Below are 13,967 nucleotides of genomic sequence, written 5' to 3'. Positions count from 1 at the left end.
AACATAGGGGCGTTTTAAGAAAGCAACTGACAAAGTGTGATACCCTATGTTGAATGTTCCTCTTTTTCTGCCTCAAAAATGAAAGAATGGCAGAGGAGCACAACACTGAGCCTTAGCTCAGAGCGCTGGATAGGCTGGGATTAGCTGATCCTGAACCCACACAGCTGTAGCCCCCGCTTGGCCCACTCCCAAAAACGGCCGGTTCTTACCTTGTTGGGTTTCCGCTTGTGCTCCGCCAAGAAGGAAGTCTCCCAGTTCTTCAACTGGACCTTGAGCGTGTTGTATCGGTCCATACCCCAAGTGTGGTGGAGAGCACCTCCTGTGGTGAAAAAGAAAGTGCGTGTGTTAGGAAATTACACAGATATCCATACAGGCAACTCCTCCCTCAGCAACATAGCTGGACTCTTTACTCTGAGCATTTATAGGGAATGCCAGAGATCAGAAGAAAAAAATATACATGTTGTGGGAGTGTGGGAGAGTGCACGATTTCTGGCTAAGTATTTGTGAAATATCAAATGATATCCTGGGAGAGAAAAACTGATATTGGGAGGAAATGAGTTATTGGAAGAACTAACCAAAGAAATGGCTATTTAGAGGTGCTATAGTAGGAAAGAAAATGATTTTGAGAGGCTGGAAATCAAGAGTGTCCCCGAATGTTGAAGATTGGATTGACGAAATGCACACATTAGCTGAAATGGAGAGGACGATATACGGGAGAGTGAAAAAAAAACAAATTCCCTTTTCTAAAAGATTTGGGGGAAATTCATGGATTCATGTTAGTCTCTGTATATAGAGAGGGTTGGGAGGGGTATATATATTTGTGGTTTATCTACTTAGTTGAACGTTGTTAATCTTTGATTTCTATGTAGCATGTGTAACTATGAATTGATTAGAGTTTAATTGTAGCCTTGTATTCATTGATTGAAATTGTTAATATTTATCAAATGAAAAAAAGAGATCAGAAAAAATGGATAAGTGAATTTTTTAAAACACTTTGCACAGCCTCACATTTGGCGCATTGTATGTGAAACACGTCTCTCAGCCAAAGGATAAAGGGCTTAAACGTTGTCCAATTGGTCACTGTAAAATAGGCGGGCACGGCCTGTGCATTGCACTATTACAGAGAGTGATGAAGCGTAATTACAAGGAAACATCATCAACAGAAGTGTTGTTTCTTCATAAAATGTGATTGTAAAGGACTAGCTATAACCGCCCGCACTATCGACGTGTTGCTAATATGGCGACTTGTTGACATAAGATGTGATACACGCTACGTCACACACAGCATATACTGAACTTTCAAAATGGTGGCGCAATACACACGTGGAGCGCAATGTTTGCAGAACTCGGTGGATGAATACTCCACCACCTAAACCATGCAAGTACACCATCAGACTTTCCTCAACGTTAAAAAAAAAAACGATGTAATCTTTCTAAATTATTCAAATCCGTACATCTATACATAAAACTTATGAATATCGGAAACCTAACGGATGACATCAACGCTGAATGGGCTGAACTCTGCGGGATGACCTTTTATCCATATATCTTTATAAGTACATATGAGGGTTTCCTCATTTCAAAATTATTCAAGTCATTTAATCTAAAGTATACATCTGTCTGTATGACCTAGGAAGCCACTGCAAGCTAAGGGATGAGCACGAATGGAATCGAGCACAGCTATCATGTACACAGCCTTACCCAACGAGATTCCCATACACCCCTTATAGGGGACATACAGGTGAGCAATTAACTCATGATCCTTTGCAATTAATATTAATAATTCATTTTATGTTCTGTTTTTCTCTTGGTTCCTCTTTCCCTATATGTCGTTTTTGTTATGTCATTTAGTGAAAAGAATATAAATCAGAAAAACCAAGTTACTTTTAATATGAGCCTACTAATGAATTCATACACAAAATGAATGAACGCATGAATGCATGAACCTTGCACAGAACAGTGACTTGATGAATTAGCCAAGTGGGCAAAATGCACGACCAGAATGTCAACTTAATGAAATATGTATGTACATATGTAATGAGAAATACTTTGGGCGCTTTTTGGCATATTAAATGATGATTTTTGACACATGGTGGATTTATAGCGATCTCATGTGTTTTTCATGATTAGGGCGCATAACTTAAGGCATCCTGTGTTTTTAGTACCACCGTTTGTATGTTGATTTCATTCATATGCCAAAGGCCCAAAGTACCATATCTACACAGCATTGCATTGCTAATGGGGAATACAGAGTAAACGATACGACATATCAGGATGTTGACTTTCCATGTAGCCTTTCTCGGTTACCAATACTGGTTATTGATATCGGAGAAAATAGAGTATGCTAAAATTGTAATTTAAATTGTGGTTCACTGAGGAGAGGTTTAATACAATGACCGATAAGCAGCAACAGTGTTATATAATGAAGTGTGCTGCTTTGAGGTGGCTTCTATTATATGGTGTTAGAAATATGCAGAAATATAATCATTTGATAAGGAGTGACTGCATGTGTGCACAGCGGATTAGTGAGATTTGGACAGGCAGGCCAATTCTTGTTTCTATAAACCACTCACAAACGTATCGATATTTCATTGTGGCTACTTCCCCATCATAAATTAAAGGACCACTTTCAGGTGATTTTCCTTGACGAAAACGAAGTTTTGATTCCTAATACAGCCGGTTTTTTGTCCCAGAATTGTGAGGTTGGATTGTATACTAGGGGGTCTTAAATTAGCAATACCCACTTTGTGGTAAACCATTCATATGCAGAATACCTTGACAGGATGTTCTGTTTGCGTGTGGGCTGCAAATTGATCCGCATGCAAACAGGGACAACGGATTTAACAAATGTTGAGATAAAACCATCCCAAGATAGCCACCAGGGAAAGGGAAAGGAGATACAGCAGGAGCATGCCATTAACTACAGAAAGGAGGAGGAAGGCTGGAAATCTGACGGGAGGAGGGGAGGCACAAGTAGTAAAAGAAGCATTCTGTTCAGGAGGCGCAGAGAGGAAGCAGGCATCCAGTGTTGCTGCAGAGTTCTGCCCACCCACGAGGAACCTCACATGGAGGAGCACCTACAAGCCAAGGATCCCGTGGCTTTCTCTTAAACATGCTTGGTGGTCCCGCAGTTAAAAATGTATACATGGACCCTTCTATTCCTGCTAGTTTTTCCCCTATTTCTCGCCTCGCTTTTCTTATGCAGCTACTCGAGTCTGTCCGCTCCCAACTTCTTCCCCCCCCACTCATCTCAGTCTGGGTTTCGGCCAGGATACGGCACGGAGGGGATACTGGTCTCGGTCGTGGACAACCTTGCTCGGCTGCATGATGAAGGCGGGGTGGGCGCCTTAATATTGCTTGATTTGTCAGCCGTCTTCAACACCATTGATCATGCTGTCCTGCTTAATTGCCTCACAAAGCTGGCCTCCCAGTGCCGTTTTGTCCTTGTTCACCCCTTTTCTTTCTGATCGCTCTCAGACTCTTTCTCTTCTACCTTTCCACTCTGTTCCTATTGTCCTCTCCGGTGGTGTCCCCCAAGGTTCTGCTATATCCCCAGTACTGTTTAAGGTGTACGTTCAGCCACTCACTAAGCTCATCTTCTCTCACGTATTTGTTGCTGTGCTTATGCAGATGATACCCAGGTTTTGGACTGGTTAGATCTAACTCTGCCCTAGACTGCAACTAAGCTCAGGGTCTGGCTTGAAGCCGTGGGGAATGGATGTGTAACAAGTGGTTTAAACTGGACGGTTTTACTCTTTGGTTGCCTCTCTTTGTGCCTCATTCACTGGGCCCTTGCCCTATTCCAGTCCCTGTAGTCAAAGATCTGGGGATTAAAATTATGCAATCTCTCTCTATGGCAGTCCAGATCATTGCGGTCTGCCAGATGGAGCATCTTAAACTTAAAATGTTGTCAAGGTTCTTCCTTTTTCATCACCTCATCTCTGTACACCTGTGGTTTCTTCATTGGTACCATCTTCCATGGGTTATGGCAATTATGTGCCTTGCGCAGCCATCTTATTTGATGTGGCAACTGCAAATCCTGCAGAACTCTGACTCGAGTGGTTAATCCCACTCCCTGATGCGCTCATGCTTCTCCAATATTGCGCAGCCTGCATTGGCTTCCAGTTGCAAAGCACATCCGGTTTAAAGCACATCCGGTTTAAAGCACTTTGTTTAGAGCAGGAGCTGCCTGTTTACAAGCGAAGCACAGTTTTTATGTTCCTTACTGGGCCTTGCAACCGGCTGAGGCTTTTTTGGTTGCGCTCTATAAATGCTGTTAAGATAAGATCCCAATTGGCTGTCTGGAACTGAATATTCCACATTGGGTGCCAACGATAGTGGTTAGCACTTTCCTGGCTTCTGAGTCACTTGGAATCTACAGTTGAGGATTCATGAAGAGCAAGGCATAATAACTAGCATTACTGCCCGTTAGTAGAACATGCATGTACTAGTAGACACCACTCTCCCTCTCATAGCTTATTCCATTCATTGTGCATCCTTTGGATATGCGGAGAGCTAAGGCACCTTTGAAGGTCTATCCCAGTAATTGGATACAGCATACTAGTCTAGTAACAGGAGACAGCGTTCTGTGGAAGTGATTGGATCTCCCACCCACCTACTTCTGCAGGAGTCTGTCCAGATACATTCTGGTTTCACCATCACCGTCTTCTAGCCAATGCTGGATTTGACTTTTATGGACTTCATTGATTCACGGTGTGGAACCCTTTCTCAACTCTCATGTTGGACTTCCTTAGCATCTTGTACTCATGGGGGCCCTGAATCATGCTGTTCCCATCTTCATCCTATATCCTGGCTTGCAACATTATTTGTTACTACTGACTTCTGCAATTGTATTCGCTCTCCACTCTTGCTTCTCCACTTGAGAACTCCTCCTCTCCCTTTTTCTATCTCCTCCCCTTAGTTTCTTCTATGCACTTACTCTATCAGAATTGCCCCTGGACCTAGTATGATAGCAACCTCGTCTGTCTCCTCCCCTCTCGCCCTACTTGTTTTTTTTCCCTCCTCCAGCACTATCTGAAATGTTATCAGGCCTAGTACGATAGTCACTGGTTTTGTTCCTCCCCTCCCTTTCTGCACCCCTCTCCCTCACCTTTTGTTTTTCTCCGGCTCTACCAGAAATGTCATCAGGCCTAGTACAGTAGTCGCCTGTCTGTTTCCATTTCCTTCCCACTCTCCCCCTCCCATCCTTATCTATGTTTTAGCTCTTGCACTATCTGATATGTCGTTAGGCCGAGTATGATAGTTAATTTCACATCCTTACTGTTCATGGCCTGTAAGAATGACATTGTATTTTCCCTTGTTCCCTCCCTTACCTTGAAGTGCTTTGAAACACATTGTGTATAGGCAGGCCTCCAGATTAGGTGCGTACTAGGCCTTTTGAAACATGAAAATCTTGTAAATACGACAGCTTTATTATTTTCCTGTGTACATTTACACACAAGTTTAGAGCAGGAGGCAGTGCAAAGGTCAGGTTACTTGACAGAAACCAGAAGGTTTCTTTTGATTTATATCGACATGGAAGTAATTGCAAGCCATGAATAAAAGCCTCTGAAACAGAATGTATTTCTCTGAAGCCTTTAAAAAAACTGCACACTGCAATAAAAGGAATGGTTTATTTCCATTCAGCTTCTGCTGTGTTGCTGCTCATGGAGCAAACCGAAGCAATGTGCATATTTATTTTCCTATAATTTTAGGATTGTAAAATTAAATCAGATGGAAAACTAAGCTGCAATTGAGAATTAATATTTTGTAACAAATTAGTTATTTTTTTCTTCAGTGAAAGCAAACCAGTATTGCACAATTGTATGTTTTCAGAGTCCCTGTGCTGTGTGCATAATCATGCAGAGGTAGATCATTTGTACACTTATAAGTACACTCTAATTATAAAAACAGTGTGTAAAATGACTATGCGCAGTCTTGTTTACATACATTCAACCTTGCAGTCAATGGGGTACATTACTATAAATGGTCAGTGGCAGCAGTCTCTTTCTTTGTTCAAGGGTGAGAGATTGTCATTACACCAATCACAGGCGTTATAGCCTCTCAAATCTTCAAGACTACAATTAAAACATCCAAGACTCGCCAGGAAGTGCAAGCGCGGTCTAAAAACAAACAAATTAAATGACATTTGTAATTGAAATACAAACTCAGCAAAACCTGTCCCTGTGATAATCCAGATAGGTATTTAACTTCATGTAGCGCTTCTTAAATGGTTCATCCAACATCTAGGCACTGTTATTATTATACCTCAGTCGATACTCGGTTAACGGACCTCTGTAGGATGTTAGCCAATAAGATAGCTCAGCTGGTTCAACACTTGTTGCTGCGATCTGTGCGTGATCTGTAGGTTTGAATCCCGGCAAGGCCAACTCAGCCTTTCATCCTTTGAAGGTCGATAAAGGAGTACAGACTTTGGTTTGGTGAGAATTGTGATAAATGTGTACTATCTACAGCACCTTGCCAAAAGCGCTATATAATATTTGACCTTCAGATTTGATATATAATTTAGCATGGAACCCTTGCCTCTCTGCACTGTTGTATCATAGCATTGGCATACCATTAGGTAGTAATAGCTCGCGGAAATGAGGACTTTCATTAAACGTCAAAAAGACAATTCTGCTATCAAACCTCAAAAACACAGAATACAATTCATGCTTGCTTTACTATGTAATTGGCTAGGTTTTTGTGTTTTCAACATTTAAATGAAAGGTGTATTCCGTCACAATGCAGAAAGATGCTGCATAGTAATGATTTCCATACAGTATTTGCAAACGTGGTCTGGATGTCACATACATTTTACACTCTTGCAAAGGAGAAAAGTCATTTTTACTCTCTTAAAATCACATTTACTCTCAAAGTTTAAAAAAGCGAGTAAAATACTCCCACCTCAACATCTTATCTGGAGCACTGTCTATAGGCGCTATATAAACAAACTATCATATATCATATCATAATCTCTCAGCGTTCCAATAATTGTGCCTTTATCGGACTGATTAGGTTGAAAGAATGAAGAGCAATCATAGATGCATTTTCTTGATTAGATAAAGGTGTAACATTTTCTTTGCTTGATCTCCTCCCAAAGGATCAGGTGGTCATTTGCTCTTTAGAAGCACAAGAGGCTACTAAATGGATCTGCCTATTTGCATCAAAAAGGGGGGAAGGCAGCTATCTGCATGGCAGTTTGATTGCATTTTGGCACATCCAAGCAGACAGCACTACACAGACTTGTTTCTATGCAAACATGCTATTCTAGGGTGATTTGTATGGCAGCCCACACCAGTACATCGTTTTGAAGCACTCATCAACTGAATGTGTAGAACCTCATTCTTTTCTTACCATTTACTCTCTATCCTTTAACGTTTCTATTTAATTGGTTATTCACTACAGTGCATTCTAGTATTATTAAAGAGGATCACAAGATTGATCGCCTTAACTCCCGGAAACTCTTTAAGACATTCCTCTTCTCCTGTTCCTTCACCCTCCCTCTACCCAGCTTACCTTTCTCTCTGCTGTATTCCTCCTTTTCTGCGCAGCCTGCTGACTGGCCGCCTGGTGTACCTCAGAGTACGCGGCACCCTTGCCAGCCCTCTCGCACTTGCCTCCGGGTCTTGCACTTGCCTCATTGTTACTGTACTTGGTCAATGACGCATGAGAGTGGCATTTCTCAGCACTTACCCCAGCTACTGTCTGACTGGGCGCACTTGGTCCCCTACAACCCTCGCACTTGTCCCCCCTCCCCTCTTCTGCACCTGTCTGCGCACTTGCACGATCTGAATGCACCATGCCTTGAAGATTGTCTATCTGTTTTTCCCTTGTCTCCCCTCCTTGCATTGTGGTGGTGCCTCAATGCACTTGCAAAAACTGCAGATTCGTCATCACACCTATTTGCTGTTATCTACACCATTAATTGTATTATATGCACTTGTTCAATGCAGCCACTCTGCCCGTGCAGATTTGTATTGTTCAGAAATTCAAGGGCTCTGAATGACTGTTTTATTTCCCCTTGTTCCCTCCATCCTTGAGCGCTTTGAAACACTTGCTTTATGTATAGGCGCGGTTACATGTTACATTTCTGATTCTGCACTTTCTTTTGGTTTCTTTGAGATTCATTGGATACAAACGGACTGGCCTAAGACACTGGCCTAATCTGAACATCTGTGCCAAGTTGTCGCCGAGCACAGCCGATCGGTGGAATGCTTTGAGGCCTCAGAGTGCCGGGCATAATAACAGCTCCGCCTGAGAAGTACACAGTTATGATGCTGCTGGCTCAAGTCCCAATGCTGCTAGAGGCTGCCTCGCAGAAACTGCCTGCCAGTTACGAAATGTACCTTCTTTCCCCCTGTTCAGCGAAATTACCTGTTTGTTATGATATGTTGCTGTTAATGGGTGGAGAATAAGATTTAGCTGCTCTATTGTACATAAGGATGAGACAGGTTTGGGAGGGACAGAGCCGAATGCAGTCCTCCAAAGCACTGGTGTGTGTTAGCATTACAGCGCTTTTCACCCCACTTCTGGTCTTGTGTATTATTTGTGTCCGAGTGCCTAGAATGCCTGAGAGGAGTGGTGGTGCTGGATGAACACTGGCATCGGAGGGAGCAGGACGAGCCTGTAACAAATGGTGCAATCCCCGGGAGCTCCCCTTCCTGAAGTGTATGACTGGAGATTACAGCAATACAATGGGTACGTGAAAAAAGTGTTTTTCGCTGTACCTGTTGCGCGTTTACTAGTGGAATTTGGAGTCTTCTGGGTCACTAGGAATAATACGGAGATAGTGCCTCAGAGTGCTGTAGTGATACAGTGCAGGGTTGCAAGGGCAACTACAGGACTGCAATTGGGTCAGAGCATTCTTAGGCACCTGTGATACAGTCAGAGCACCTGTCGTGGAGAGAGGGTGTAGGGTCAAAGGGCAGAGGGTAGGAGTGTGAGGTCGGAAGCTTGAGTTAAAGTGGAACATTTTCAGTTATAAATAGGCAGATGCCCGTCCACTGACCAGGCAAGAGGGTGGAGTCAAGGGCTGTCCTGGAAAGGTTGAAGAGCATGGTGGACAATGGGATGTGGTCCCCCAGTCTGTACAAAGGAACGAGGTGGGGGTTGTCTGGGAACAGCAGTTACAAAGGGTACCACAGGGAAGGGACAGGGGGAGATTGTGCTGAATTACAAGCAAAGCACAAAGATATCACAAAAGGGATGAAGGTAGAGAGTTATCAGAAACCCTCACATACACACATTTTCGTGAGGGCCACAATATGGCGGCTGTTGCCAGATGAGATAATGAGGGTGGTGTGAGGGAATGTGGAGGAAAAGTTAAGATCCACCCAGGGGTGGGCATACATTCTGAATGCAGCTGATGAGGCATGGCTGAGAGTGAGAAAAGCAGTGCCAGTGAAGGAGTGCAAGAAGTGGGAGGAGGGAGAACACACAGAGAGAAAGGATTGTGAGGTGCTAACACCAGTGCCTGTGTGGGTTGGGGTGGACGACGCAGAACGCTGTGGGGTGGCTCTATGTATTTCCGAGAAAGGGGAGGGGGGAGACACGGCTGGCTGGGTACCGGAGGAGGCAACAGTGTGCAACTGAGAGGAGGGAGAACATTTTGGAAAAAAGAGATGCAATGACAGATTTGGCAAATGTGGTGCTCACAGCATGGGGGGAGACATGCCCGGACAAAGGGGCAAGAAATAAACTGGATTTCGGGAGGATGGGTAACTGTGCAGTGTGCACCTTAGACAGGGCAGTGAACAAAATGCCAGTGGAAGGTGGAGTTTCAGGCGGATACATGTCATATTGTCAAATCACAACAGAACGTTTTCGGGGCATGTGCAACAGAGAAGGACATTGACAGGCCCACATACAAAGAAGGTGGTCAGTATCAGCATAGCTCAATAGTGTTTGGGGGTAGGGAAGAGCATGGTATGTTGAATTACAATCAGTGGTGTTGGCTCTGTGAAGAAAGAAGATAACTGCATCTGAGCAAGAGTGGCTCATGACACCCGACAATGAGCCACAGCTAATGGCATCCATGGAAGATAAGGAGTGTCATGTTATGGTGAGCCCCACAGCTTGAAGTGGTGAAGATTATCCTACAGAAGAGCGAGAAGTAGGGTCAAAGGAAATGTGAGCGGCTCCTGGCCATTTGGAAAGGGGAGGATGAACAAATGATGCAACATATCAATGCAGTAAGGGCAAAACAATGCATTTCAGTGCCCGACAGAGATGGCCTGGTGGCCCATGGCAAAAGAATGCTGGCAGGAGCACATGGATATTTGTGTAGCTCATTGGAAGAAAAAACAAAGAGGAGATAAAGAAGGATAAGTTCCAACAGATGGAGGCACACAGTGGGAAGAGTGTCTGTCATTTGTTCTCCATGGACTACTGAGAGAGTGGTCTGCGACCAGATATTCTCCATGCAAGATGCTACTTGGGAGAAATATGACAAGCACTGACAAGTTGTTGCTGACACTGATGGCATGTGCACCTACGGACTGGGAGGTACTAGAGGCTGATTATATAGTGGAAAGTAAGAGAAACATTGACTTTGACAGTGCAAACAAACATGACAGAGTGTTACTGAATGTATGAGTGACAGGGATGCTCAGAGCTAGAAAGGGAGGGACATACAGTTATGACTGCTTTAGTTGTTTTAGAAGCATGCTAGGTTATGGCTGATGCTAATAGGTGTGGGCGTTTATGCAATACGGTACAGTGAATGAATGGATTTATATGAGTCAAGACAAATAAGTTGTCTTAGTTTGATAATGTTTTTTTATTTATTTGTTTGCTTCCTTATTGATTTTGTATATATTAGAATAGTTTTATTGCAGTATGCTTTATGTAGAAGCAGTGCAAGGCTTTGGTCAGCGAATCATAGATAAAATGAAAACAGAAGAAAAAAGTGGGCACATGTTACATGTCTGATTCTGCACTTTCTTTTGGTTTCTTTGAGATTCATCAGATACAAACGGACTGGCCTAAGACACTGCCCTAACATCTGAACATCCGTGCCAAGCGATGTCGCCAAGCACAGCTGATCTGTGGAATGGTTTGAGGCCTCAAAGTGCTGGCCATGATAACAGCTCTGCCTGTGAAGTACACAGTGATGATGCTGCTGGCTCAAGTCCCAAGGCTGCCTCAAAGAAACTGCCGGCCAGTAACGAAATGTACCTTCTTTCTCCCCGCTCAGCGAAATGACCTGTAGGCGTGTGCCACGTTTCAAAGGGGCTGGGAGCGATAGCCTGCATAAACAAAGGAATAAGATGGTGAATGCCAACCCCCCCGCCACATATGGATGGAGGACCCTTGGCTAGTCAATGCCATGCACCGACTGGATTGGGAATGCTCTGTGGGCTGAATTTGAAGGGACGCACAAACACCTGCCTGCCCCGCATACAGACAGGTGTGACATAGGTGGCCGAGGCCGAACTTGGGTAAGGTTATGAATGCGAGTGGATGCCATGTATTAAAAGGGACAGTGAGTATCGGACGGCCCAATCAGGACAGAGACACCCCCACCCCCCGCAGAGAATACGGAAATTCAGCGCCTCACTTCCGGGCAGCAATGCTAATTAACCAATCCACTAACAATTTCACCCCTCTGCATACACCTCTCAAACTCTAACCAAACACAACCACAAGCCTACAACACCTATCCGCACAAACTTCACTACACTGCAACAACAAAACAGACCACACAGACTTGCACAACAGCACATGGTGACTACCGACCGTAAAACACCCCAAGCCCAGCCAAAGGACCCACCGGGCTGAGGCCGCCAACAGTACATCACTGCTCTCTTGCACTTTTCCAGCTTATTCCCACTAACTCACCCCACCTTCCCTTTTTATCAGAGCCGCCAGAGCGCCAAGGGACCACTCCGATGGTGATGGCGCGCCATACAAATATCCTTTAACATTAACATATGTGTTATGATACATGCTGTTAGTGGGTGGAGAAAAAAGATTTAGCTGCTCCATTGTACATAAGAATGAGCCAGGCTTGGGAGGGGCAGAGCCGAATGCAGCCCTCCCAAGCACTGCAAGCACTGGCGTGTGTTACCATTACAGCGCTTTTCACCACACTTCTGGTCTCGTGTATTATTTTTGTCTGAGTACCAAGTGGTTGGTATGGCTGAGATTCTTGGGGGTGCCGGATGAGCACTGGTAATGGGGTCGGAAGGAGCAGGATGAGCCTGTAACATGTGCTTTACAAATAAATACCATACCATACCAACAAGAGCACTGCAAAATGGCCAGATGGATGCAGTGGGAGTTCCATTGCGAGACATTGGAAGAGACGCATCCTTTTCAGCTATTATTCTAGGAAAACTCAGCAGGTCACTCACACGCATCATGCCATACTCAGAACGTTCATGACATCATAGCATATAATGTGGGAAGGCAGAGTAAGAAGATAACAGCTGCCAAATGGCAGTCTCGAATACCTCTGTAAAACACTAAAAATTCTAGCACATCGACAAGCTTGAAGTGCAAGTGGCCAAAGGACACACTTAAAGTACCAGGGTCTCTGCAGCCACATGCCCGATTATTGTAATTGTAGTAGTCATTTTATAGGGCCGGGGCTCTCTTTTGAGAGCCCTTCCGTGTCAAAGCTTGGTACTCCTGAAAAGGTCATTAGTGGGACAACATGTACTTTGGGGACGTGGGGTGAGAGAGTGCTGATTGGGGGATATGGAAGGTATTTATACTGCCAGATGGAAAATGCTCGGGACAAGGAAAAGTTGGAACATTGTTCCTGTGATAAGTAGCTCAAAGGAAGTACTATGAGGGGGAATAGCGAGACTGGAGGGTCGCTCTGATCCTCCCAGTCAAAAGGCCACCTGCGACCTCAGCAGTAAAGTATAAACCGAACCCCACAAGTCAGGAAAGAGCACGATGCCTAATAAAGGCGTCCAGTTGATGGCACACACTGTGCCACTGGTACGCGGCGCCCACCCTTCCTCCCGCCCCCCCAGACAGCGCCCCACCTGTCAGAAGTACTGCACGCGCCGCTTTCACTCACTTTATCCAGCGCTCAGATCCTGCCGCCAGGAAACAAACAAGGCAGCCTCCTCCAATCACAGCCTCCGGAGACCTTGATTGGCTTTGATTACGGTGGACATAGAAAACAGACAAGTCCGTCAGCCATTCAAATCGACTACCTATCTCCGCCAACTCAAGGCCTTCCCTCTAGACAAACTCGCTCCGTATCGTTAAAAGTCGCTCGCCTAAGTGTTGGAGATAGTCACGCCAGATGGGTAAAGTATCAATGGTCTATTAATACCCAAAAGAGAATTTCTCGGACGGTGGCTAACCACTACCGTGCGCATGCGCAGATCGTGCGCTCGCCGCGCATCCCCTGTCATTGTGAACAGTGACGTCATCCGCAGAGGACCAGGAAGTGGCGGTGATGGCAGCTGAGTGAACAGGTCAGTGTTGTGAACCGAAGGGGCATCTGTAGTGTCTCGGGAATGTGCAAAAGGCTTCGGAGCGCATTGCGGAAAACATCCGTACAGGTGGCAGGGAACTTCATGAAAATGTAGGAAGAGGGGCTCCGTTTATTCATAGGCGGAAGAACAGAAGGGCGCCTCAAGATTGGGACAGCGCAGTAGGGGCGGCCAGGCTGACGATGGTGGGGACTCCGGGGAGTTGGAGGGGGTTTCTACGCCTGCGGTGCGCGCACGTTTTACAGCTCCGTTAAGTGACTTCAACTCTGCCCTCACCACACCTTAGATTAAACAAGCATTGGCAAAGGTAATATCGTGCTTTTGCGGTTTTTTTTGCAGTTTACGTATGTATGCATTAACGTAATTAGAACATGAGCCTTATATAGTCGTTTTACTTTAACACTTTCAGAAAGGTTTGCAAGTTGTAGTTTAAGACATATAACATTAGAAATATGGTGTACAGACTTTTTCATTATGTCTATGGGCTTTGCCAATGCTTGTTCTTAAAGA

The 13,967-nt window shown here is 44.7% G+C and overlaps 2 protein-coding genes across 5 annotated transcripts in view; one reads left to right on the top strand and one right to left on the bottom strand.

Annotated features, from left to right (window-relative positions):
* The window catches only part of RECQL4 (RecQ like helicase 4), a 409,056-nt gene extending 395,887 nt beyond the window's left edge, over positions 1-13,169 (bottom strand). For 3 of the 4 annotated variants that reach the window (XR_011278686.1, XR_011278685.1, XM_069621817.1), the window contains exons 1-2: positions 12,999-13,080; positions 210-319 (exon numbers count right to left, since the gene is read on the bottom strand). Coding sequence is in view for 2 of the 4 variants with exons in the window: in XM_069621817.1 (XP_069477918.1) it covers positions 210-293 (84 nt within the window). In the remaining 2 variants the exon portion in view is untranslated. Of the gene's footprint in view, positions 1-209; positions 320-12,998 lie in introns of all 4 variants that reach the window. The other variant, XM_069621818.1, reaches the window with a different exon arrangement.
* Positions 13,170-13,303: 134 nt separating this feature from the next.
* The window catches only part of VPS28 (VPS28 subunit of ESCRT-I), an 86,887-nt gene continuing 86,223 nt past the window's right edge, over positions 13,304-13,967 (top strand). The window contains exon 1 of the mRNA XM_069621819.1: positions 13,304-13,439. The gene's annotated coding sequence lies outside the window, so the exon portion shown is untranslated. The remainder of the gene's footprint in view (positions 13,440-13,967) is intronic.

The sequence above is a fragment of the Ambystoma mexicanum genome, chromosome 5q (assembly GCF_040938575.1).
Source record: "Ambystoma mexicanum isolate Mex_15411 chromosome 5q, UKY_AmexF1_1, whole genome shotgun sequence".
Taxonomy (NCBI): domain Eukaryota; kingdom Metazoa; phylum Chordata; class Amphibia; order Caudata; family Ambystomatidae; genus Ambystoma; species Ambystoma mexicanum.
This window is presented reverse-complemented; position numbering and strand designations above follow the sequence as displayed.